Source organism: Polyodon spathula, chromosome 9 (assembly GCF_017654505.1).
Source record: "Polyodon spathula isolate WHYD16114869_AA chromosome 9, ASM1765450v1, whole genome shotgun sequence".
In the NCBI taxonomy this organism is placed as follows: Eukaryota; Metazoa; Chordata; class Actinopteri; order Acipenseriformes; family Polyodontidae; genus Polyodon; species Polyodon spathula.
The window spans coordinates 24,092,208-24,116,458 of NC_054542.1; the positions used below are offsets into that span (position 1 = coordinate 24,092,208).

Below are 24,251 nucleotides of genomic sequence, written 5' to 3' on the forward strand. Positions count from 1 at the left end.
GTCTAGTCTACCTAGAAAATGTATACTTGCTTAATACTGTGTATCAACGACACAAGGTAACGATACGACGTACACAGTGCAATTGTCAATTTTATATAATAATTTTAAATATTATATATACACGTAGTTGTGTATTCTGTTACACAGTGATGCCTTTCACTTGAGACACTTATGCGGGTCTACAGTAGCTTGCGCTGAGCGTGAATCTCTTCATGCGACTCGGCATGGGCGAGCGAACCTTACTCAACAAAATGCTTCACGTTTCATTTCAATAATTTTCAGATGTCATTTCAGAGAGTAATTGTGCTGTCTTTGTTTTAATATGTGCTGTATAAACGTAGGCCGAGCAAGCGTACTAAGTTAGTCTTATACATCATAATACTAAATTAGTCCGCCTGAACAGGATATTCTCACGTCCGATTTGGTACGCTGCGATCGTGATCCGATTTAGTGGATGATCCGCCTGTGGTGATTATCGTTTTGTATGAATCAGTCAGGATTAGCAAGTGTACTAACTTTAGTCCAAGCAAGTGGACTAAACTTGCTTAATTCGCTGGTTAGACGCATCAAGTGGACTAATTTTGGCACGCTGCAATCGACCCCTTATGTCTTACAGAGAAATCACACCTGGTAGTTAATGTGTTTTGCATTTGTATACAAGAATGATGTTTAATTGAACAGACTTTTGCAGTGTTAACCATTTTCAGCATAAGCGACCAAGCACGAAAAGAAGCCTAAAATATACTAAAAAGCGCAAGGTAAAATTACAAGCGACTCCGTGGAAATAGAAGCCCGATTCCGCGGAACTGGCAACCCTTTATACAAAGGTGCTGAATCCACTTGGCTACCTACCCACAGAGCAGCAACCATAAGAGCCCTACGTTTATACCCAGCGTCTAGCTCATCCACTCACTTCGGATACCTGACACCATGTAAATGTGTAGAATGAATCATAAAAATGCACAACACACAAGGATATAGTTTAGGTTTTCTTAATTTCTAATAACTTTCCCCAAAAGTATTACCATATGAAGGTAACTGAGAAATGGTCGAGTATCTGCACAGAACCAAAAACAGTTGGAAAGTTTAAGTTTCAACTTAACTATAAATACATGTGACCCATATTTGAAGGACCAATAGAGGGTTAAACAAATCTGAAGATGCGCCTGTCATGATTAAGGGCGTATATATATATATATATATATATATATATATATATATATATATATATATATATATATATATATATATATATATATGTGTGTGTGTGTGTGTGTGTGTGTGTGTGTGTGTGTGTGTGTGTTTAACCTTTATTCGTTAAATCATAAATATTCATCATTCAGAATGAAGAGCAGAAACGATGTAGGTTCTCAAAAATGAAATAGTAAAACCTGTGTTCCGTTTTTAAGTGATACTTGTCTGCAACCCATGAATTTGAAAGTGGCCATTCAAAACTCTTAGATTAAAAGAAGAGTTTGAGTTGAATTAGTTATGTAGTACATGAATAGAAACACAACGGAAAATAAAAACCTCAGTCTGTAGTACATTGTCTAATTATTTTCAACGTGTGTTCAAACAGATTTGTCTCACTCTTCTAAAATAAAGAAGCTGCTTTTGTATCTAACCTTTTAATATAAATAATGTGCACTTTAATTGGAGTTGTTTGCCTTGCAATTAAATAATAATTAAATGCCATTTATTTGCTTAATAGAATGTTGGGCTGCACATTTAACAAATTGGGGAGGGGGAGAAGGTTGGAGGTATGGACTAAAAAGTGTTCTAAAGATAAAAATGAATAAAATCACCAATAGGTAAATTATTTCTCCATCATGTGACCGTGCAAGTAATTGGGAATGAGGTAGGATATTTCTCAAGAGATGGTGTCATATTTTCAGAAGTGACAACGAATTTGAATCGCATCCCTGCTCAACCCTGTGCAGTATAGTGGCAATCCTGGACAAAAGTTGTGACCAATTGATTCGTTTTTAAAGCCAGCTTGTGAAGTTACTGTGTTGTTGGATATTGTTTGATACTTTGTTCAGTTTTTATTTATTTTTTATTTTTTTTATTTTTTTAAGTTCACCTAATGAAAGTAGAAACCGCCATGAATGATCTCGGAGGCAGTCCTAGTTGTAAGGGCAGCGAATGTTGTATCTCCCGCTTGCTCAGCGTGGTGGAGAGTGAACTGCAGGCGGGTCGCGAGAAGGGGGATCCTACCGAAAAGAAACTCAAAGTGTCTCTAGAGGATGGGGAACTCTGGAGAAAATTCAAGGAGATCACGAATGAGATGATCGTCACCAAGAACGGAAGGTCAGTTTGTTGCCCTGTGCTGTACAGAGACAGCGCAGTTATGTTTAAGGATATTTGATCGATTTCTTCACAATGGATAACATGCAAGAGTGAACTTCAGATGCTCTTACACGTCAGGATCTGTTCATGAATCTATTAATAGAGAAATCTAGTAACCTGTAAATGTTGGCTGTTTGAATTTATGAGATTTAGCTTTAAATCAGAATGTTTACTAATTTATTAAGGCATTAATCTAAATATGTCCTAAAGGAAGTGGAGGATACATTTGTGTTAGCTTGGTGTTTTTCAATTTTTTTCAATTTTTTTTTAAAGCTTCACTTTATTAAAGTTCCAATTATTCCACAATTTAGATACTTCAAAATGTTGCAAATTAGTCAAAAAGCCTTTTTTTTTTTTTTTTTTTTTTTTTTTTTTTACTGTTGTGTACTTTCTGAAGCAATGTGCTTTTAAATCACCTTTCTATTTTTCAAAATACCAGCCATTTTTTTTGTTCTCCAAAGTGATTGTGTTGCATATTTCACTGTAGTTAATGTGCCAAATCAGCTTATTAATTTGAGTCTGTCTTTGTTTTCTTTGGATGAAATTTACTATGTCAGACATTAAACTCAACCACTTTTTTGTACTTTAAACAATCACATGGAAACCAGGCACATCTATATGTAATGCATGTATTTACGAACTTTAGTAAGCACACTTATTGTTATTGTTTTATATCGGTAAACATATATAACAGATGTTCACGTTATTAACTCATGCACGGATAGCAATATACATTCGTTTCACCTATTAAGTTAGATATTTTAGTGCCTTCAGTTCATTTTATTCAACACGTACTGTTCATGTCCATTTGAAAGCACTGCATAGACTCACTTGCCACAGTAGCCTATAGATTGTAAGTGTTTTAAATTGACAAGTGAGGCTGCTTAATGTGTCGTCTATAGAACCAGGTGCGGGAGATTAGACAGGTTGATTACCTTGGCACAAAAAAAAAAAAAAAAAAAAAAAAAAAAAAACTGAGTTAAGCGCTACATTTACTGCCAAAGTGATACTAAAGCCCCCAGAGATGTACAGGTGTTAACCGTTTAATGACGACAAAAATACAGTAAGCCTTTTTAGATCAATAAAATACGCTGAGCCTAGAAGCACCGGGGTTCATTATATCAAAGAAATCGGGGAGAGATTTCTAAGCAGCATAAATCATTTAGAAGAGGAGAGCTAACTGCAGCCATACTACAATGGGAAAATAACCGGTCAAGATTTACATGAACTGGACAATAATTTACACACATTGCAGAGTGATTATTAGCTCTTTATCTGTCACTTTCTCTGTATTAACGGCCAGTACTTACTCAATTAAACTTTGTGTTGAGTGGGATTAGGGTGATACAAAGGAAAAAGACAGACTTGGTAATGCATTAAACCATTATAGTTGCTGGTTAATTATGTACAGGTTAATAAAAGCGTTATCAATGACATCTATACAGTCCCCTATTAAGAAATCCCTTACTTCCCAATTATCCCCACTGCGCATTTGATTCTCGCAACTCACTTTTGATTATTTTTTGTTTTTTCACAAATTGTTTGTTTATTGACTGACTGGTTGATACACAGTACCACATTATTATTTATTAACAATAATATATTTATTGCACATTTCACTGTAATGTACTTAATTTCCCAAATCAGTTTATTCGCTGGTCTGAGTGTTTTTGTTTGCATCAAATATACGACGTCAGACATTAAACTCAACCATTTTTTTTTTTAACTTAAAAAAACACATAGAAATCAAACACACACGTGTGTGTAATTATATAATGTATATAATGCATGTGTATACGAACTTTAGGAAGTTACGATTGCCATTTTATTTTGTTTAATCCGTAAACATATAGAACAGATGTGTTCACGATATTGACACATCTATGCATTAATAAAAAAACAATTTCACCAGTTAATTTAGAAGTTTTGTATATTTTGGTGCCTTATATTAATTTTTATTCAACACTTGCATGTCCATTTGAACACACACATCATACATGGTGTATTATATCAGCTGTTGACTAGTATGTTTAAAAATCTGAAATGTTTTTCACTGGTTTTGATAAGACAGTCTTAGAAAATAGCGCTTGGACTTTCCATATAGAACTATATAGTTTCTTCGGACTTTCTCTGGAATCATTGTTGTTATCTGATTCTGTACAACCATTGTTATTTATTGAAATACTACGAGTTTTATATTATTCTCAATACATAGAACTATTTGATCCATTAGAACCCACAATAATGATTCAAATTTCGATGCTTTTCTATTTTAACTGTAACATGGAATTTCACATTCCGTATTCAATTACGATGATTTACAATGCATCAGGATAGTATATAACATAATGTAATAATAATTATAATAATAATATGGTAGAACCTAAAACATTGGAAAGACTGACAACCCATATGGTTTTATTTATATAATAGCCAGGAACCTTTTTCTTTCTAAGAGAGTGTACACAAACCTTTAACTTTTAATATGTTACAAAATAAAAAAAGCCTTAAATTCCAGGACCCTGGACAGATCAATTGGGAGATCAACTACCAAACTGAGTGAAGGGCTAGTGGTGAAGATGCTACCTCCTACCGCGATGCATTTGGTAAAACAATTACTCAAGGGGATCAGAGAGGCGCAGTGCATGCTGTCCGTATTCATTCTCTCAATCTTCTTGCTGTTTAACAGGTTTCCAGTATTTTCGGTTCAAAGGCAGTGGTGTGTTAAGGGGGTGTTCTCTTATACAGTAATTGAACATTTGACTTGTTACGGTTTTGAACTTATTTTGGGCGTCAGGTAGACTGTAACCCTACCAAAAATAAGATAAAGAAAAATAAAAAATAAAAAAAGGAACACAAGAAAAATACCAATTTTAAAGATTTCGACAAAGTCGTTACCAGGACAGACAATGAAGCTAAAATAAAATCAAAAGCTTCTGAGCTGCACCCTGTGCTAGATAGCTTCAGAGTTAAATATCAAAAACATGACAGGAAATACTCAGAAAAAGAGAGAGAGAGAGAGAGAGAGAGAGAGAGAATAGTAACATCATATGTGTAAATATAAATAGCAATATATTTTATCTTTTTTATATTTTATTTATAATACTTTTTTTTTTTTTTTTTTTTTTGCAAATATATGTACTGGCCAAGCTTGAAGTCCATTTTCAGTCTGTATGTCCATTATAAACATAGCCACACACAAAACAACAACACATAGCCCCATAGAACAGATGACTAGAACAGAACATCAAGTGGCTCTGTATATTTTGATTGAATCCAGTTTGTGACCACAATGCGCCGTGTGTGTGAGGGGGAGAGGTTCTACCTCTTAAATGCTATGCTATGAGTGCAAGTTTTGAATTACAGTGATGGTTCTGTCTCAGTGTTCTTCAATACTTTGAAAGTAGAAATGAATATATATATAGAACTGTGTTTCTCCACTTAGAGAAAGCGATTTGTTAGCTTTTCTCAGTACGGTTCTTGTTACAAACAATAACAGCACAATCAATGATTTCTGTATTAATTTCATAATAAATATAATCAATTTTATTATTAAATCAATACAGAAATAACTTTTACAATACAGAAAAGTTTCTTTCGTGGATGAGGGGGGAAAAAAAGTTACAAGAAATGGATGTCTACAATTATTTATTTCAGCAATTTTTATGCAAAACTCCAACAATGCTCATTAAACATGCATACCCTTTAATGCTATGGTAGTATTATCTACACAGTGCTACAAATTTCAATATGATCATGCAGAACCTGATTCTAGAAAAGTCTAGAAAATGCTGGATTGTAGGTGAACATTCTTAGAGAGTATAAAAGGGTTAGGCATATGGGACCAATAAGTCACTATTGGACTGTGACCGAAACAGAATGATTCTTGTTGATGAATCTCTCTCCTTACCTGTGGGGGTGTTGTATAAAGGTAACAGTATACCCTGGACTGGATGGCTTGACCATTCGTTCTGTGGTACATTAAGTCATCGCCCCTGACAGTGGATTGGTGAAGCCTAAATCCTTAGAAATGGTTTTGTAACCCTTTCTAGACAGATGAGCATTAATAACTGTTTTGAGATCCTTTGAGATTTCTTTTGATGGTGGCATTATGCGTTTCCACACACCTGTATGGTGAAGACCAAACTCACAAAGTTTCTGATCTTTATATAGGGTGGGGACTCCTAAACTCACCCCTGAAGATCTACCTAATAATTAGAATCAGGTATTTAAATAATCCCCTTAATTGAGCTGATAAAACCAGGGGTTCACTTACCTTTTCACATACCCTGAATCTTAATTACTCAGTGTTTGTCTAATTCATACATCATTTTGTTTCAAAAGACATGGAATTGGTTAATATAAACCCTATTGGATATTTAAAAAAAGACTGGTTTTGATTTCAAGAAGGCTATCATGGTTCACAAACTTTCTTGGCACTGTGTGTGTGTGTGTGATATATACAAACACACACACAGTACCAGTCAAAAGTTTGAGTACCCCTTGCTTGGAAACTAGTTTTTTTTCATAATTGACAATGTTTTCCGTCGTACACTTTTCTGTAAATACTTAAATGAAAACACATGTTACAATATACAAAACAAAACATAAGGAGTATCAAAGCAATGTTCAAGAAAATTGTCTCTAAATCTTGGATTCTTCAGAATAGCCACCCTTTGCCTTAATAACAGCCTCACAAACACGAGGCATTCGGTTAACAATTTTCAGCAGGAAATCACCCGACATGTCTTCCCAACTCTTCTACAGCAATTCCCAGAGATGTAGGGCACTTGTGGGTAGCTTTGCTTTGACTCTTCTGTCCAGTTCGTCCCATACAAGTTCTGTGGGATTGAGGTCTGGAGACTGGGCAGGCCATGTCATTAGATTGAGTTGTCCTTCACTTTCCTTCTTCGCCAGATAGTTCTTGCACAACTTTGAGGTGTGTTTCGGGTCATTATCTTGCTGAAGAATGAAGGACTGGCCAACTAGCCGTAATCCTGATGGAATGTCATGCCTCTGAAGTCTGCTATGATAGCCATGCTGGTTGAGCTTGCCATGGACTTGATAAAGATCACCAACTCTGTCACCAGCAAAGCAATCCCAGACCATGACACTGCCTCCTTTATGCTTGGCAGTGGGAACCACACATGCAGAACTCATGTGCTCACATTCTCTGCGTCTTACAAATCCTCACCGGTTGGACCCAGATATTTCAAATTTTGACTCATCAGTCCATAAAACCAACTTCCACTCCTCAAATGTCAGTTTCTATGTTTTTTTGGCCCAGGCAAGTCTCTTCCTCTTATTCTGCACTATTAACAATGGTTTCTTTGCAGCAGTTCTTCCAGTTAGGCCAGCTTCACTCAATCTCCTCTGAACAGTTGATGTTGAAACATCTGTACTTCTAGTAGCATTTAGCTGAGCTTGTATTTCAGGGGCAGTTAATCGTCGGTTTCACAGACTTGTTATTTGAATGAACTTGTTCTCTGATGACCTTGCTCAGTCCTCATGAGTGCCAGTTTCTTCAAATCGTTTTATGGTCTTGGCCACAGCAGTTACAGACACTTGCAAAGTTCTTGTGATTTGTCTTAAAGATTGACTTTCATTTCTTAAAGTAATTACAGTCTTTGAAAGAAGAAAAAAAAGACTGCATCTTGCAACACTTGCTCGTTGACAATCTTTTTATTTTAGACATGGCATTACGTCACTAAAAGTGATTACTTGCAGTTGTTTTTCAATAGAAGTAGTAACAGGTTGCATGTTCCTGACCTTCTCGGCTATTTCTAATCATTTTGTAAAAGACATTGCTTCATGATTCCACAATGTTTGTTTGTTTATGTAAGTATGTATTTGCTGGTACTGGAATTCAGAGCAAATTAGGGTTTGGAGGGTTATGTAAATTGTGATGGCAGCCACATTGCAGAAGTTATAAAGGGGCTCATTCAGTTTCACCATGTTACAAGAACAGATTATTGGGTCAAATGAACAAATGTCGCTGTCTTAAAGAAGCATCCCGTGTTAGAACTATCATCCATAACTATTTCTGAGATATATATATATATATATATATATATATATATATATATATATATATATATATATACATACACATACATACGTGTGTATATATGTGTGTATATATATATATATATGTGTGTGTGTATATATGTATATATATATATATATATGTGTATATATATGTATATATATATATATATATATATATATATATATATATATATATATATATATATATATATATATATAAATATAATCAGTGTTCAATGAAGACAATGATAAAGACTTAATTTGTCAAAATAATGTTCCTTTTTATTTAGTTTCTCTTAGTAATTCTATATGGGAATTAAGACAAATCATGGGGAATACATACATTTGTTTAATCATCTAGGTTTGACAACATTTTAAAGATAACAAGAAGTTATAAACTAGGTTAGGTTGAAGTAACCAGCCCAATTTTCTAAAAATTATATACACAGTGCAATGCAGTGGTAGCAGAAATAACTATGTTACTTTGGTTAAGCTTGACTGTCATGTTTGTGACCATGTCACCCTTCTGCTCTTTCTTCCTCTGACTACTGCAGGAGAATGTTCCCTGTGCTCAGGGTCAGTGTGTCGGGTCTGGATCCCAACGCCATGTACTCTTTTCTGCTGGACTTTGCACCAGCTGACAGCCATCGCTGGAAATACGTGAATGGGGAATGGATCCCTGCTGGCAAGCCTGAGCCACAGACCCACAACTGCGTGTACATCCACCCTGACTCCCCCAACTTTGGGGCTCATTGGATGAAATCACCCATCTCCTTCAGCAAAGTCAAGCTGACCAACAAGCTCAATGTGGGAGGACAGGTATCCAGTCTCTCTTGCTTTAATAAAACAATCCTTAACATTTACTGTACAGCACTTGGTGGTAATTTATTTTATGAATCATCTATTGGAATAATTCAGCCTTAATTAGTATGGAAAGCTATGAACATGTGTGCTATACTTTCTTATTTGGGCAAATTTACTATTCTTCTACCGGACACCCTGAATGTTTACAATTGCTATCTATAAGTAAGACATTGTATAAATAAAATATATTGTAGCTCCCCTAACTCATTTGAAGCTACTGTATGATAATCTATTACTTTTTCCAACGCAGTAGAAAGTGGACAATATAGAGCTTCTCTCTTTTTCAGACCCAGTGTTTTGTAAAGGCTTTTTGAAATTTAAATCAAAGTTTAGTACCATCCTAAAATAACTGGTATTTTGTGAATAACAATGTTTTGTAAACAGTTTGTTTAAAATGATACGCAGCATGCTTAGCAAAATAATATATTTGCATTGCCATACAGTATGTTACTATAAGAAAAAAAGATCTGGCTTAATGACATATTGTAACAAACATAATTTAGTCACATGTTATTTATAATTAATATCAAATATTGGAAAAATGTGAAACACTTCTTTTTTGAAGCAACTGCGAAAGCAAAGACTAATCAAGGACCAGAAGTAAGCAAGACCAACACACAAGTACTGCAAACCAGTATCTCCATTGCACTTCCTGTACTGTATAGAGATATCGCTTGCCTTAAGATACAACTAAATGTATAGTTAAAGTATTGAGGCAAAAAAAAGAAGTTTCCAGAACAACAATATTTTCTTCCTGATCCACCAGTCCTCTTAGAAATCCCACACTGAGGATCTTGCCAAATCATTAGTGTCTTGGGACCCAACAGGGCTTTTAGAAGCCTTCTCCAGCCTCTAATCGCAGGCACAGCAATCAAAAAATATCAAGTGTGCATTTATACAATTAGAGAAACCCTCTCAGGCCACTTCACCCATGGAGACCCTTTGTTCACTGGGGAGCGCATGTAAACAGGAATAAACAGGTCTTAATTGCCTCTTTTGGGATTTAATGGACTTCCTGATGTTTAAAAAGAGAGCTATACTTCAGGTAGTCATCCAGGCTTTCAGAGACTGCATTCGTTATTTATTTTTTTCAAGAATGACTTCAGAGCTGAAATTGTGGTTGGTATTTGTTTGTACTGCGTTCCCCCTTCTGCGCTTTCTTTGGCATTAAATGCTCTGTTGGCAACACTGCCGGACCAGGAATGAGAACCAGGCCTAAATGAAATAATTGCTGTGGTTAGTTGTACATTATAATAATTATCTTTTTTTTTATGTCAATTTAGCCCTCAGTCTTTAGATGTTCTGAAAAAAAATATGATGGGCATTTGGTCCTTTTCAATGATTTTGATGTTAAAGGTGAAGCTAAGCTCTCAATTAAAAATGAAAATTGTTTGTTTTTTCAGGCATTTTGAGTAATAATTGTTAAATTACAGAGAGAGCTCAATAAACGTACAGAGTCAGAGGTAGGTTGGCCAGGTCTGTTGAAACTACTTGGAGGGAAACGCAAAACTTCTACATCAGGCGTAACATCTTTTTGCTGCTATTAGGTTCTCTGTCAGAGAGGGTAAGCCTGTGAATGATGTATTTGGAAATGCTGAAAGTTTTAGAAGTGTATATTCTAACACTACAGCTATGGTCAAGTTTTGCATCACCTAGAATTTTAGTAATGAGACATAATTAAAAAAAAACAAAAAAACAGCTATACGAAGATAATTTTGATATTTTGATATGTAATCAACAAAACTGCAAAATGATATCACAAAAGTCTACAGAAGCCATACTAGTAGTATTTCATGTTCGATTTAGAAATGTCACTTGTCAGTATATGGGAAAACTACAAAGCAATATGTAATTCAACATGTTAACGTAACATTATTCAGATTATCAAGTTTCCATGAACAAGTGTGTCAGTAACATACATTCCAGTCAGGCTGTAAATTCAGAATGCTGAGATGAGGTAATGCAAAGGGAAATATACCAGGTCTATAGCAGCTTTCACATGAGAACCTGGCTCTTGTTCTGTGGTTAAGCTATGGTTCTGAAAAGCTTGTGGTACAGGGCTGTATTGAGTGTGTTGATAAATCCTGAGGGACATAGCCAGGTGTTTTCTGTCTGAAGTATTGGGTTACACTCCTAAATAATTCTGGGTGACAGTTCCAAAGCTACAAGGATACCAGTCCCTCTGAATGCTCTTGTTGGTTAGCAGTGCCTGACAGATTGGATGTGTGATGGGGCTGTCAGGTCAACACTCATGCTGGAAAATTGGATGTTTGGTAAAGGGCACAGTGGGCATTTGGCAAAGTGTTTAAGTTTGTGCAAACTTGCAGCACACCTGCTATTTTTATGCTTTCTTTTATTCATATTTGGATTTTTATTTGCTTCTATGAAAGCTCAAGACTCTTGTAAAATGCATTGAGTTGAAAATATGTATATGGCTTTATTAGTGATCCTTAAAAACACCCACTGGCTTTTAATAGGCTTATGATCATTTGTGAGCTTGCAATGGCATGTTAGGCAAAGACCCTTTTAATTTGAATATAGTGTTGACATATTTAAGAATGGTACCTTGTCAACATTGAATATATTGATGTGACATATCTGGCCCCCTTTCTTCCAGATTATGTTGAATTCTCTACACAAGTACGAACCCCAGATCCACATTATTAGAGTCGGAGTGAATCACAAGATGGTCACGAATCTCTCATTCCCTGAAACGCAGTTTATTGCTGTGACAGCATACCAGAATGAAGAGGTCTGTACAAATCCATTCAAGAAGTCATTTACAACTGTTTTAGTTGATAATGTGTATATATAACTTATTCAACACTGTAGACCTGTATGCAGTTTATTCAGTGCTGAAATAGTTAAGCAACACATCTAGACAGAGACAGAAATCCAAACAGACCTGTTTTAATTGTCTGTTTCACAGTATATTTGTTTTTCTTTTCAAGATTACAGCCCTGAAGATCAAGTACAACCCTTTTGCCAAAGCCTTCCTGGATGCAAAGGAAAGGTAAGTCCACACAATGAACACCGCATATTAAACAAGCTTGTGTTTATTTTAAAAAAGAACAGTAAAAACAATATGTTAGAATTAAATTCACAAAGCATTCACTTAGTTTACAGTCATTTTTCTAAAATGGCCAAATGTTTTGCATCACCCTATGAATTAACAAATGTTGCTTCATAAATTCCAATGAAAGCTGCTGAATAATGTTACCTTAACATATTGAATAACTCCTAATTTCACCTTGCCATCTTCCTGGAGGTTGTCTTCTTGGTTGGTCTCTCTTGCTCGAGTTCTCTCTTTCTCTCTGCTGTTTGCTTCATGTTTTCATCTCACTGTGATTTTTCACCATGTTGTTACCTTTTCATTGCCTCCTCAGAACCCTTCCTAAGGACACCCTGGAAAGCCCCTCTGAAAACCAGCACATGGGAATGCCCCACTGTAAGTCCTGTAAATAGTAGAGCAATGAGACCCTGACACTGTAAAACATGATAGGACTACAGTAACTGAAACTCCGCTTAGTGTTTTATTAACCATGTGCAACTCATGCTTTCTACTCAGTTTTAGAAATGTCATTTATAAAATTGAAGTTGATATCCAAAGGTTTGCTGTACAGCACATGTCTCTGACATACTGTTGATACCGTTATGGGAATTTTTTTGTTTAAACTCGTTAACATCTTTAGTGAAATGCAACGCTTGGCAATGTGATTAATCATATTTTATGAAAGGTTTTTTACGTGCAGCATATTAGCTAGCCTTGAAAAACAAAAACTTGACATTGACAGTACTGTTATGAGTAAGTACCATTTTTGACTTCATATCAGTGCTAATATCCTTCTTCTGCAAATTATCTGACCCACAAAGGTCAGTCTGTGTGCTTGAATTAGTGCTAGTAACATGTTTTCTTAATAGCATTTTGTGAATGCAAGTGGGGCATTCCTGTGTTAATTATACTATCTATGCAAGGTTTAGGACACTTGTTAGCACCTCAGTGAAGGCCAACTTTTAAATAAATGAGGTATTAACCCAATTTTTGGAGTATGGGAAGATGTTTGGTTACATACTGTAGAAAGTCAGTGAGGAAGAATTAGGCAAGGGAAATCCTGTCCATCCCAAATCAGACCCTGAATAAAGGAAAATCATTTCCCTGCAGTGGAATCTACTGCCAGGTGATTGCATGCAATATCTGTTGCGGCAAAGGTTTTATAACTTAATTTTTTGTAATTTTATGGCATTTGTTTAAGTGTATGTTATTTCCTGTTACATTTATTATGATTATTAAGTCATACACCTAAATGCTACACATTCCTATAAGAATATCCTATAGGAATCTTTCAGATTGTTTAATTATTTATCTGTTTGGCAAACACCTTTTAAGTCACAGTACCTGACACAATTTAACAATTTATGGATGTGTTGATTAGCCTGTTTAAGTAGACTACAGTATGCATGAAAAACACATATGATGAAATAGGCTACATTAAGCGCCACGGCTTGGGAGAATAATAAACAGACAATGGGTTTATTCCTGCTCCAATCATGTGCGTCCATCTCGGTACTGTGGGTGGGGAAAATGGTTTTGCTTGGAGCAAATGATTATTTATTCCTTAGCAACCATAGATGATAATAGTTTCTCATTGGGTCTGGACTACTCACATGACCCACCCACACTCATACACACACACAGGAGAGAAGGTTTGTGTCGTGTGGGAAGTTTAACTGCACTGAAAACGAACTGAAGAGTGGGGGAGGGGGACCTGATTTGGGCAGGGTTTGATAATTTAGCACTAGTAGGCTCTGGTGCTAAACTTTTAAAACAGTTTATCACCAATTTTCAAAATGATGCGTATTATTAGACGATTAACACTAGAATCCACTGCACCAAATTGAGTGATAAATGTTGAGCAGGTTCTGGTGAACCAAGATTTCAAACATTCTGGAGATGTAGGGGTATGTCTGTTTTAATAGGAAGACTTGTGTGATCAGTGTCCTATATGCCCTATTTATGTTTGGGAACAATAAAAGTTGGATCATTACTGTGTTTTCTTTCTGTCTTTGTGTGCAGTTGGAATATCACAGTAAGAAAAAAACAAACGAACAATACAATAGAAGTATTTTCCCTGATTCAAGCCATTACCTATTTCAGGGTTTCAGCTACTAAATCCCTCTTGCTGCAGATTTAACAGAAAATGCACCATTTGCCACCAAGTTCTTTAAGAATTTATTTCTGCAACAAATGGTTATATATTATAATCCTATTAAATTACCATATTGCAAATACACACCCATCCAATGATTAATTATTATATTACAAAGCCTATTTGAACAAATCTGGAGATGTATACAATTTATGAGGACTGAATGCCTTATCTGTTCCCCCAGTCCTTTGCTTTCTGTGCTCATCGTTGACTGAGCTTTTATTTCCAAAGGGGTTCAATAAGTATCCAGCTGCGGAACAAACCCCCCCCCCCCCCCACAGATTTTTTGCAAATGCTATTTTTTCGTTTATTTCACTGTAATTCAATCCAGTTTTTTTTGTTCACTCTTAGATCTTTTAGTTTCAGTATTGATTGCCAAATAATGTTGATTTGCTGTGTTCTGTTCCTTGACTTCCAAATTTCACTTTATGGTTATTCACAATATCTTCAACTAAACGCAATAGAGCTGTAGCAGCACGTATGTTTTAATGGGAGTGCTCGAAAGCTGGACCAAGATAAAACTACCTGGACAGGGTTCCAAAATAATGCCAACCACACAATTACTCAAGTCTCTATATATTAAAAATAATGATCATTCTATGAGTTTTATTGGTGCTCCTTTGGGATAGTTTTGTCTTGGTCTGGAAGCATTTCAATTTATGACAAAATATATGAATTCATATAATTATTTTTAATATGCATACTATAGAGACGGAGTAATAGTGGTATAGTTTTGTCCAGCTTTCACCCACTATCTATTTCAATATAGGCTACAGGTAGTACGACTAAAAAAATATTAATTGTAGTATGGAATTGTAATCATTTCATTAAATCATGGATTGTTTGAATGCTGATATCTGGGACACACATTTTCTCTGTGCCTCAACAATAATGCACATTGTTAATATCACAAAAGATTAGTCACAGAAAATCATATGCAGTATGCAATAATACATTTCACATTACTGTTGCTTAAAAATAAGATCTTTAACTTGTATAACAAACTTTCTATTACAAATGTGTTCCCTTGTTGAGTTTTTAATTAATGCAAATGCTTTTTAAATACAAGCTATATTATCCCGACGTGCCTACAGACAGCTGTACTGGAGATATTACATGTGGCAATTTATTTAGAGGAGATAAGGTAAGAGTCCCACTATCATGGTAAAAAGGGTCGTATTAATTCAAATGAATTATTCATGAGAGCTGATGCAATGCCATGGAAAAAATGCCTTTAGGATGCACATGAATTGCAGTGGAGGCAAGGAATAAAGTTTGGAGGAGTGAGAGTAATAAATCTCCAGTTCTACCATGGGTACATGACTCCGGCCCTAAGTGTACACTGTTAGAAAAGGAATATGATGTGGTATTGATGTTCTCAGTGCTGTTTCATTGGCAGGTGGCTGGTTGATCACAAACTCAGAAGCCCTGTGTGCTCCTGGAAGCCCTAACTATCAGTACAGTGGGGGTCTGCCCCTGCCTCCTAACCCCTCTCACCACAGCTACGAGCGCTACGCCTCCATGCGCCATCACCGGTCAGCCCCCTACCCCACGCCCTTCATCCACCGCAATCACTCCTCAGGTAACGCAGCCAGCAAGGGCCAGCTTGCACTCTTCAATTCAGGATTTTCTTTCCACTTATCTACACACCATACGCCATGCTGTTAAGGGGAAAAAATTATATATTAAAAATAAAAAACTGAAAGATCATAATTGGATAAGTCTCCACCCCCCTGAGTTAATATTTGGTCGAAGCACCTTTGGCAGCAATTACAGCTGTGAGTCTGTTGGGATAGTTCTGTACCAACTTTACACACCTAGATTTGGCAATATTTGACCATTCTTCTTTACAAAACTGTTCAAGCTCTGTAAAGTTCCTTGGAGTGTTGATGAAACGCACTCGTCAAGTCATGCCACACATTTTTGATTGGATTTAGGTCGGGGCTCTGACTGGGCCACTCAAGGATGTTTACCTTTTTGTTCCTTTGCCACTCCAGTGTAGCTGTGGCTGTGTGCTTTGGGTCGTTGTCATGCTGAAAGGTGAACTTCCGTCCCAGTTTCAGCTTTCTTGCAGAGGGTAGCAGGTTTTCCTCAAGGACTTCTCTATACTTAACTCCATTCATTTTCGCATTTATCCTGCCAAGTGCCCCAGTCCCTGCCAATGAGAAACATCCTCATAACATGAAGCTGCCACCACCGTGCTTCGCAGCAGGGATGGTGTTTTTTGGGTGATGCGCTGTGTTGGGTTTGCGCCAAATATAACGCTTTGCATTTAGGCCAAAAAATTCAATTTTAGTTTCATCAGACCACAAAACTTTGCCACATGGCTACAGAATCTCCTGATTTTTTGCATACTTCAAACAGGAATCAAGGTGGGCTTTCTTGAGTAATGGCTTCCTTCTTGCCACCCTACCATACAGGCCAGATTTGTGGAGTGCTTAGGATATTATTGTCACATGCACACTTTGACCAGTCTTGGCCATAAAAGCCTGTAGCTCTTGCAAAGTTTCCATTGGCCTCTTGGTAGCCTCTCTGATCAGTCCTTCACCTGCCTGAAGTACCCTCTTATGCGTGTGTGACTGGTGTGATTCCTAGATTAGGCATAAATTTGACTAAATTAGGTTTAATATCAATATTTGTCTGTCGTTTACCTGTGAATAATGATGACGTAGTACTATAATAATACTTGTACATTTATCAGTCTTCAAGAGTCCAGACCAGTTATACAAAAACAAAGATCAAATTTTAAACACATAGTAGCAGCCTACTCTCAATATGACCCATATGTATAGACTTGCGTATGACACATGAGGACTTGTCAATCAATGAGAAACTTGACCCTGTCTCTCACTCATAAGCTTTGTCAATCTCAGGGACAGTGTGGCAAAAGCAGTTATCAGGCTTTTCTCAAAATTGAGTCTGTTCCTGTGCTTGGTCTTGATTATCTTTAGATGAAAATGACACTTCACATAAATATGTAGATCCAAATGGCAGCAATTCATTCAGTGCATGTTTTCCCAAATCAGGTTATTCCTTCTCCACATCACACCAGAACTGTGACAGTGTTGTCTCCGAGTACCTCTTCTTCAAGCCATGGTCTGAGGACATATCCAGCAGATGTTCCTGCAGTCTGGTAGGAATGTTGTTGTTGGTACTTTCAGTCATGAAAGGATTACGCACCCAGTCAAGTTTGGCAGACTTGTTTTCAATGTCAGGGAAGTAGGAGTTGAACTCACTGAGTTTGGATAAATGTGTGCTTACTAGTTGCACCATAGGAGCTCTGTCAACATCCCCTGTAGAAAGGTAGGTGTCAAGCTGCTGGAAACAACTTATGTCCCCATCTTCACATTTCCTCTCCCAGAGTTTGATCTTCTTCATGAATCCACACACTTTGTCATACATGTTTAGAATGTGTGTGTCTTTTCCTTGCAGAGTTAGATTCAGGTTGTTCAGTTTGCTGAACACATCAGCAAGATAGGCAAGGCGGGCTACCCAGTCTGTGTCCTCGAACACAGCCACAAGGGGATATGAGTGCTCTGACAGAAAAGCATGCACTTCGTCGCGCAGCTGAAAAAGCCTCTGTAGTGTTTTCTCTCTAGATAGCCAATGTGCGTCAATGTGAAGCAGTAGCTGCTGGTGCTCAGTCCCACTGTCATGACAGAGTCTTTCAAACAGTCTGTTATTCATTGCGTCATTCAAAACATCATGTAACTCAGGACTCATTCTCTTGCTGGCCAGTGCCTCCCTGTGAATGATACAGTGATTCCACTCAACGTCGGGGTTGACCTCCTTTATTTGGGCAAGTAATCCTTTCACCCTCCCAGTCATTGATGCCGCACCATCCATGCACAGGACTTCCAATCCAGATTGTGCTCTGAGAAAAAGCTGTCAATAACGTGAAACACATCCTCACCTGTAGTGCTCCCCGTTGGCTTCTTGCAGAACAGAATGTGCTCATTAATTTCTGAAATGTCTCTATCGCACAAACGCAATCAACTGGGCTTCCCCACTGACATCCATTGATTCATCCAACTGCAGAGCAAATGAACCGGAATGTTTTAACTTTTTCACCACTTGATCAACAATATCAGTGCCCATGTCATCGATCCTGTGGCACACCATGTTATTTGACAATGGTACAGTCTTCAGTGCATCAGCTGCTTTCTTATCAATCATTGTTTCTGCGAGAATAACAGCAGCAGGCAAAATTAGCTCCTCGGCTATAGTAAATGACTTTTTGGACTTGGCCATAAGTAGCGACACAGCATATGAGGCTTCCAATGCTTTGGTTGAAACTGCAGTTGCTTTCTTTAATTTCTCTTGACTTCCCTTAAATTCCGACAGCTTTCTATGGAAAAACTTGTCTGTCTTACCCACACAGGAAAGATGCTTGGTACTGAGGTGCCGTTGTAAATGGGCTGGTTTCATGCTATTATTTGAGAGCGCATCGCCGTAGAGGAAACACAGTGGCTGAGGTGGCTCTGTAGGTGTGGATGTGAAACCGAAGAGGACATACTGTTCATGAAATTGACGGTACTTTGACTTGTCGACTTTTTCTTTTCTCCATGTGTTCACTTGACCTGTCGCTAGCGTTGCTGCTGCTTGAAACAGTGCGTTTTTTTAGCCATTGATCCATAACTAGTGTCTTTCTTCTACTCAAAGCTAGCTGCCTGTTACCTGAAATCGTGAGTGACTCTGGCGTGCGGCCGCGGCGGGAAGTGGCCAGGGTGAATAAAAAATAAACTAGAGATTTCACACCAGTGACCTTGGTAAATGTTTTCCTGCCTATTGAGATTGAAATAACTTGAACATATGAATTGTTTGGAAATATTTTTCCCAATGTTGTTGTGTTATTTTTTTTATTTATTTATTTTTTTTGCACATTCTTGAAAATCTTCCCACGTACCCCCTGGGGACTGCCCGCGTACCCCTGGTTGGGAAATACTGCTCCAAGGGATATTCAAGGCCTTTTGATATTTTTTTATACACATCCCCTGATCTGTGCCTTTCATCAACTTTGTCCCAGAGTTCTTTTGAAAGCACCTTGGTGCTCACGGTTGAGTCTTTGCTTTGAAATGCACTACCCAGCAGAGGGAACCTACAGGAACTGCTGAATTTATCCTGAAATCATGTGAATCACTATAATTTAACACAGATGGAGGCCACTTGTGTGATTTTTTTTTTGAAGGTGATTGGTTACACCTGAGCTAATTTAAGATTGCTATTACAAGGGGGGTGGATGCTTATCCAACCAAGCTATTTCAGTTTTGATTTTTAATTAATTTTCTGCACATTTGTAGAATATTTTTTTCACTTGGAAGTTGTGGGGTAGGATGTGTAGATAAATGAAAAAAAAAAAAACTTTAATGCATTTTAATTCCAGGCTATAAATCAACAAAAGGTGAACATTTTGAAAGGGGTTTAGACTTTCTATAGGCACTGTGTATACAGTGCCTTGAAAAAGTATTCAGCCCCCATTCTTTTTTTCACATTTAAGAGTCTCAGAGTCAGAATTTGAAAGAGATTGAATTAGGATTATTTTCCACTGATCTACAAAGCCTTGTAGATAAAAACAAATTCCAAAAGCTTTTAACAATTTACTAAAAATGATTTAAAAAGTATTTATACCCTTTGCAATTGCAAGCCTAAATTTGCTCAGGTGCAGTATATTACCTCAAGAAGTCACGCACTTTGTTGATGGACTCCACCTGTGTAAGAAATTAATGGATCACCTGCTTTTAGATTAATCTGTGAGGATAAATACTGCTCTCTTTGTATGGTCCCACAGTATGGTAGAGACTTTCAAAAGATAGAATAAAAATGAAGACTAAAGAGCATTCTAAGCAAGTCAGGGATATGATTATAGAGAAGCACAAATCTGGGGAAGGGTACAAAACCATTTCAAAGGCATTGAATATCCCTCGGAGCTCAGTGCAGTCCATCATACAGAAGTGGGGAAAAATACGAAACTACCACCACACTGCCTAGATCAGGTCGCCCCTCTAAACTTAGTTGCCAAACAAGAAGGGCACTTCTTAGGGAAGCTACTGTGAGGCCAACTGTGACTCTGAATGAGTTACAGAAGTCGATGGCTGCAATGGACGATGATGTTCATGTATCCACAATATCCAAGGCATTTCACAAAAAGGGCCTTTATGGGAGAATGGCAAGGAAGAAGCCCTGGCTGAAAAAAAACCATATCCTTTCCCGCAAAGAGTTTGCAAAAAGTCACCTAGAAGATACTGCAGTTATGTGGCAGAACGTCTTGTGGTCTGATGAGCCTAAACTGGAACTTTTTGGCCTGAATGCTAAGTGGTATGTGTGGCACAAATCAAACTCTGCACACCAGCCAGGTAACACCATCCCCACTGTAAAGTATGGTGGTGGTAGCATCATGTTATGGGGATGCTTTCCAGCAGCAGGGACTGGCAGTATTGTCAGGATTGATGGGAGGATGAATGGCGCACAATACAGAGAAATCCTGGATAAAAACCTGCGCCCCTCTGCCAAAAAACTCAAACTGCAGAAGAAGTTTGTCTTTCAACATGACAATGATCCAAAGCACACTGTCAAAGCAACACTGGAGTGGCTTAAAATGAACAAAATAGATGTCCTTGAGTGACCAAGTCAGAGTCCTGACCTTAATCCCATCAAAAATCTGTGGCAAGACCTCAAAATTGCTGCCCATCACCGTTCCCCAACTAACCTGACACAGCTTGAGCAATTTTGCAAGGAGGAATGAGCAAATATTGCTCCATCACGGTGTGCAAAGTTAATAGAGACTTGGACTACTGGCTGTAATTGACCCAGGGGGATGAATACTTAAATGATGACATTTCAGTTTTTTAATTTTTATTATTATTTCTTTTTTGGGGGGGACTCTGTGAAGAAGAATGTGTGACTCGCAAATAAAAATTAAAATCCCAGGCTGTGAGACTCTTAAATGTGAAAATAGAGATGGGGACTGAATACTTTAAGGCACTGTGTGTTATATATATATATATAGATATAATATATATAGATAGATATAATTTTTTATATAATAGCAATAAATTAAAGGTACAAATGTTGTCATAATCTGGAACTGGTAATAACATAATGAATACATTTTTTTGATAGATTGTATATAACCACTATGTATTAACATTGGGCCCTAGTCACAAAACTTCTACTCATGAGTAATTAAATAAAGTTTGATATCCGTTACAATTCTCTGTGGAGCTGATGTTTTTCTCAGGCCATGAGAGAAATATGTAGCAGTTTGATACCTATTAATCATTTTACTTTGCCTTGAAAGCAGTGACGATGACAGAGAACACATCGACCAGTTTACCAGTTTTTTCTGGTCATGAGAACTGGTCGGCCCTGTCGCCAGCACCACCCCATGCCAGTATGCTACCCATCGCCCCTGTGTCTGCAACAGCCAGCTCCAGTGCCAGGTGAGAACACACAGCTAGGAACTGTCCAGTATAGAGGTCATTGACAGGCTTAGAGCCAAAAAACATGGCAGCTTCCATTTTTAAGTTGTTGCTTCACCTTCTTTACTAACAATATTAAGAATCTGGAATAGGTACAGCTAATCTGTCGGTGGCAGAGGAGTAGAGGGGGAGAAGTGGGTGTAGAGAGAAATAAGTCTGGAAGTAGGGGACAAAGGTTGAGACCGCGATAGGCAAGTGCAAGAGTTTTGAATTGGATGTGAGCGGTGATAGAGAGCCAGTAGAAGGAGCAGAGCAGGGGAGTAACGTGGAAGAAATGAGGGAGGAGATCAGAAGGGAGTTGCAGTAGTCAAGGCAGGACCTGAACTAGGAGCTGCTTGGAGAAGTCAGTGAGGAACGGACAAATTGAGTATGTTGCTGAGGAAAAAGCGTCAGAAGTGTGCCAGAGTAAAGATGTGCTGAGAGTAGGAGAGGGAGGGGTCGAGGGTGACACCAAGGTTCTTGGACAGAGGGTGGTGGATTCAAGAGGAATATAGAGAGATCATTGGTGGGGGTGGAAGAGGAGGAAGAAAAGGAGGTCTGATGTGGGGAAGTTGTTTAAGATGATGCGAGTGCATCCAGGAAGAGGTGGCCAAGAGGCAGATAGATATGGGAGGAGATAGCTACAGTTACAAATAATTGGATCAATTCCACAATTACTTTTTTTTCCCCCAAAACACTTTCCTCCATGCTGAAAGCGCCCTGCTACTGCATAATACAGAGCATTCCAGAACCAGTTTGTGTCTGTGTTTTAAATCTGTGTTCTGTTTGTTCCCAGTCAGTACCCTTGTCTATGGACTGTCAGCAACTGCACTGTGAATGCCTCCAGTCCTGCAGGGGGAGCTACGAGTTACACTCAGAACCAGGTGATGCGAGGATCCGCTGCCATGGAAACGCCAGGAGAGCATGCACACTGGACAACACTCTCATCTCACTCCTTCTAATGGAAATAGGTTAATTCTCACCTAAAATGATTAAACTGTTACAGGGTTATGGCATCATAATCTGGGATTAAAGTGTACCGTTCCATTATTTTGCACTGTTTGTTAATTCGTGGGTGGCCATCATGCAAATGCACTATCATACAGCTTGAAGATCCGTTTCTAAATCACTGCCATGAATATTTTATATACAAGCACGTTAATATAAGGAGGGAGTTTTTTTTTTTTTTAAATACATATGTCCGTACAGTACATAATAGGGATTATGGGTGTCTTTCAATGTTTTCTTGTTTTATAAACTTAAACTGGTTTGCCTGCTATTGTAGCTGATAGTGTTGAGTGATGCGCTGTCTTTATCAATAGAAGAAATACACTTTTTATACGATCTTAAAAATGCCATTCGTACCTTGGTGATTCCCCCTTTCTACAGTGGGTGGGAGAGTTGGTGACAGGTTTACCAAAGTAAATATCCACGGTTGTTTTCCCATGGTTATACTTTGCATTTACAATAGTTGGCCATGTTTTCAACATACTTCACCACACTTTACAATGCTTACTGATACACTTTACCATGCTTTCACTATGCTTTATATTCTTTATTAGATGTTGCTATGCTTTCAATATGGGAGACTTTTCTAATGGCATGGTCATTGCATTGACACCCCCCCTCCCCCCCTCCCCCTTCACATTAAAAGTGCCTCAATTTATACTTCGTTTAGTTTCAAGAAAATATGTACAGATGTACGCCTCTTAAAATTACAAATGGTATAGACTTGGTTAAGTGTGTTCTGCACTAAATACAAAAAGTGGATATTTGATATTTATATGTGCTTGTATTTTTATTGTCTGATGTTTATTAAAAAGCAATAACTGTAATAAATGGTAGCATATCTCAGCAATGTGGGACCTTTTATGTGCTAAGGTAATGAAGTGCATTTTAGTATTTAAAAGCAAATTCCAAGAAAGACTCAATTTTAATGATTTACACTGCAGTATGCAGGTCAACTGAATAGACCTGGTTCGAAACAAATGTCAAAACAAAAGTTATGTTTTGCATGAAAACAAGACAAACATTCTTGCATATTTATGTTGCTACTTATCTTTAGGGGCTCAATTTCCCACTGTGGGCAAATATAGGCCATGGTCATCTTCATATGTTAACCTAGTATTTAATATAAAAATTGCAAGTTTCTGGTTGAAATAAATATCATAACAATGGGACCCGTATTATGAAACATTATCCATGTATTCAGGCCAGCTCCAAATAATTTTCCTTCACAAACACTGCCATAAATATAATTTTACATTATTACCTTCCAAATGTAAAATTAAATGGGAGCTAAGCAAGAAGAATTGTAAAGTCTCTA

General features: G+C 37.5%; 1 protein-coding gene across 2 annotated transcripts; it reads left to right on the top strand.

The window, feature by feature from the left end:
* The first annotated feature begins 8,950 nt into the window (after positions 1–8,950).
* LOC121320940 (T-box transcription factor TBX19-like) lies at positions 8,951–23,704 on the top strand. Of its 2 annotated transcripts, none has more exons than XM_041259760.1 (7): positions 8,951–9,216; positions 11,879–12,013; positions 12,213–12,274; positions 12,648–12,709; positions 15,868–16,050; positions 21,766–21,907; positions 22,722–23,704. In XM_041259760.1, exons 1-7 carry the CDS (start codon positions 8,956–8,958, stop codon positions 22,885–22,887), a joined length of 1,011 nt encoding a protein of 336 aa, XP_041115694.1. In that variant the 5' UTR covers positions 8,951–8,955; the 3' UTR covers positions 22,888–23,704. The 2 variants fall into 2 exon arrangements, with proteins under 2 accessions (XP_041115694.1, XP_041115696.1); XM_041259762.1 differs by having other exon boundaries at positions 21,769–21,907.
* The last annotated feature ends 547 nt before the right edge of the window (positions 23,705–24,251 follow it).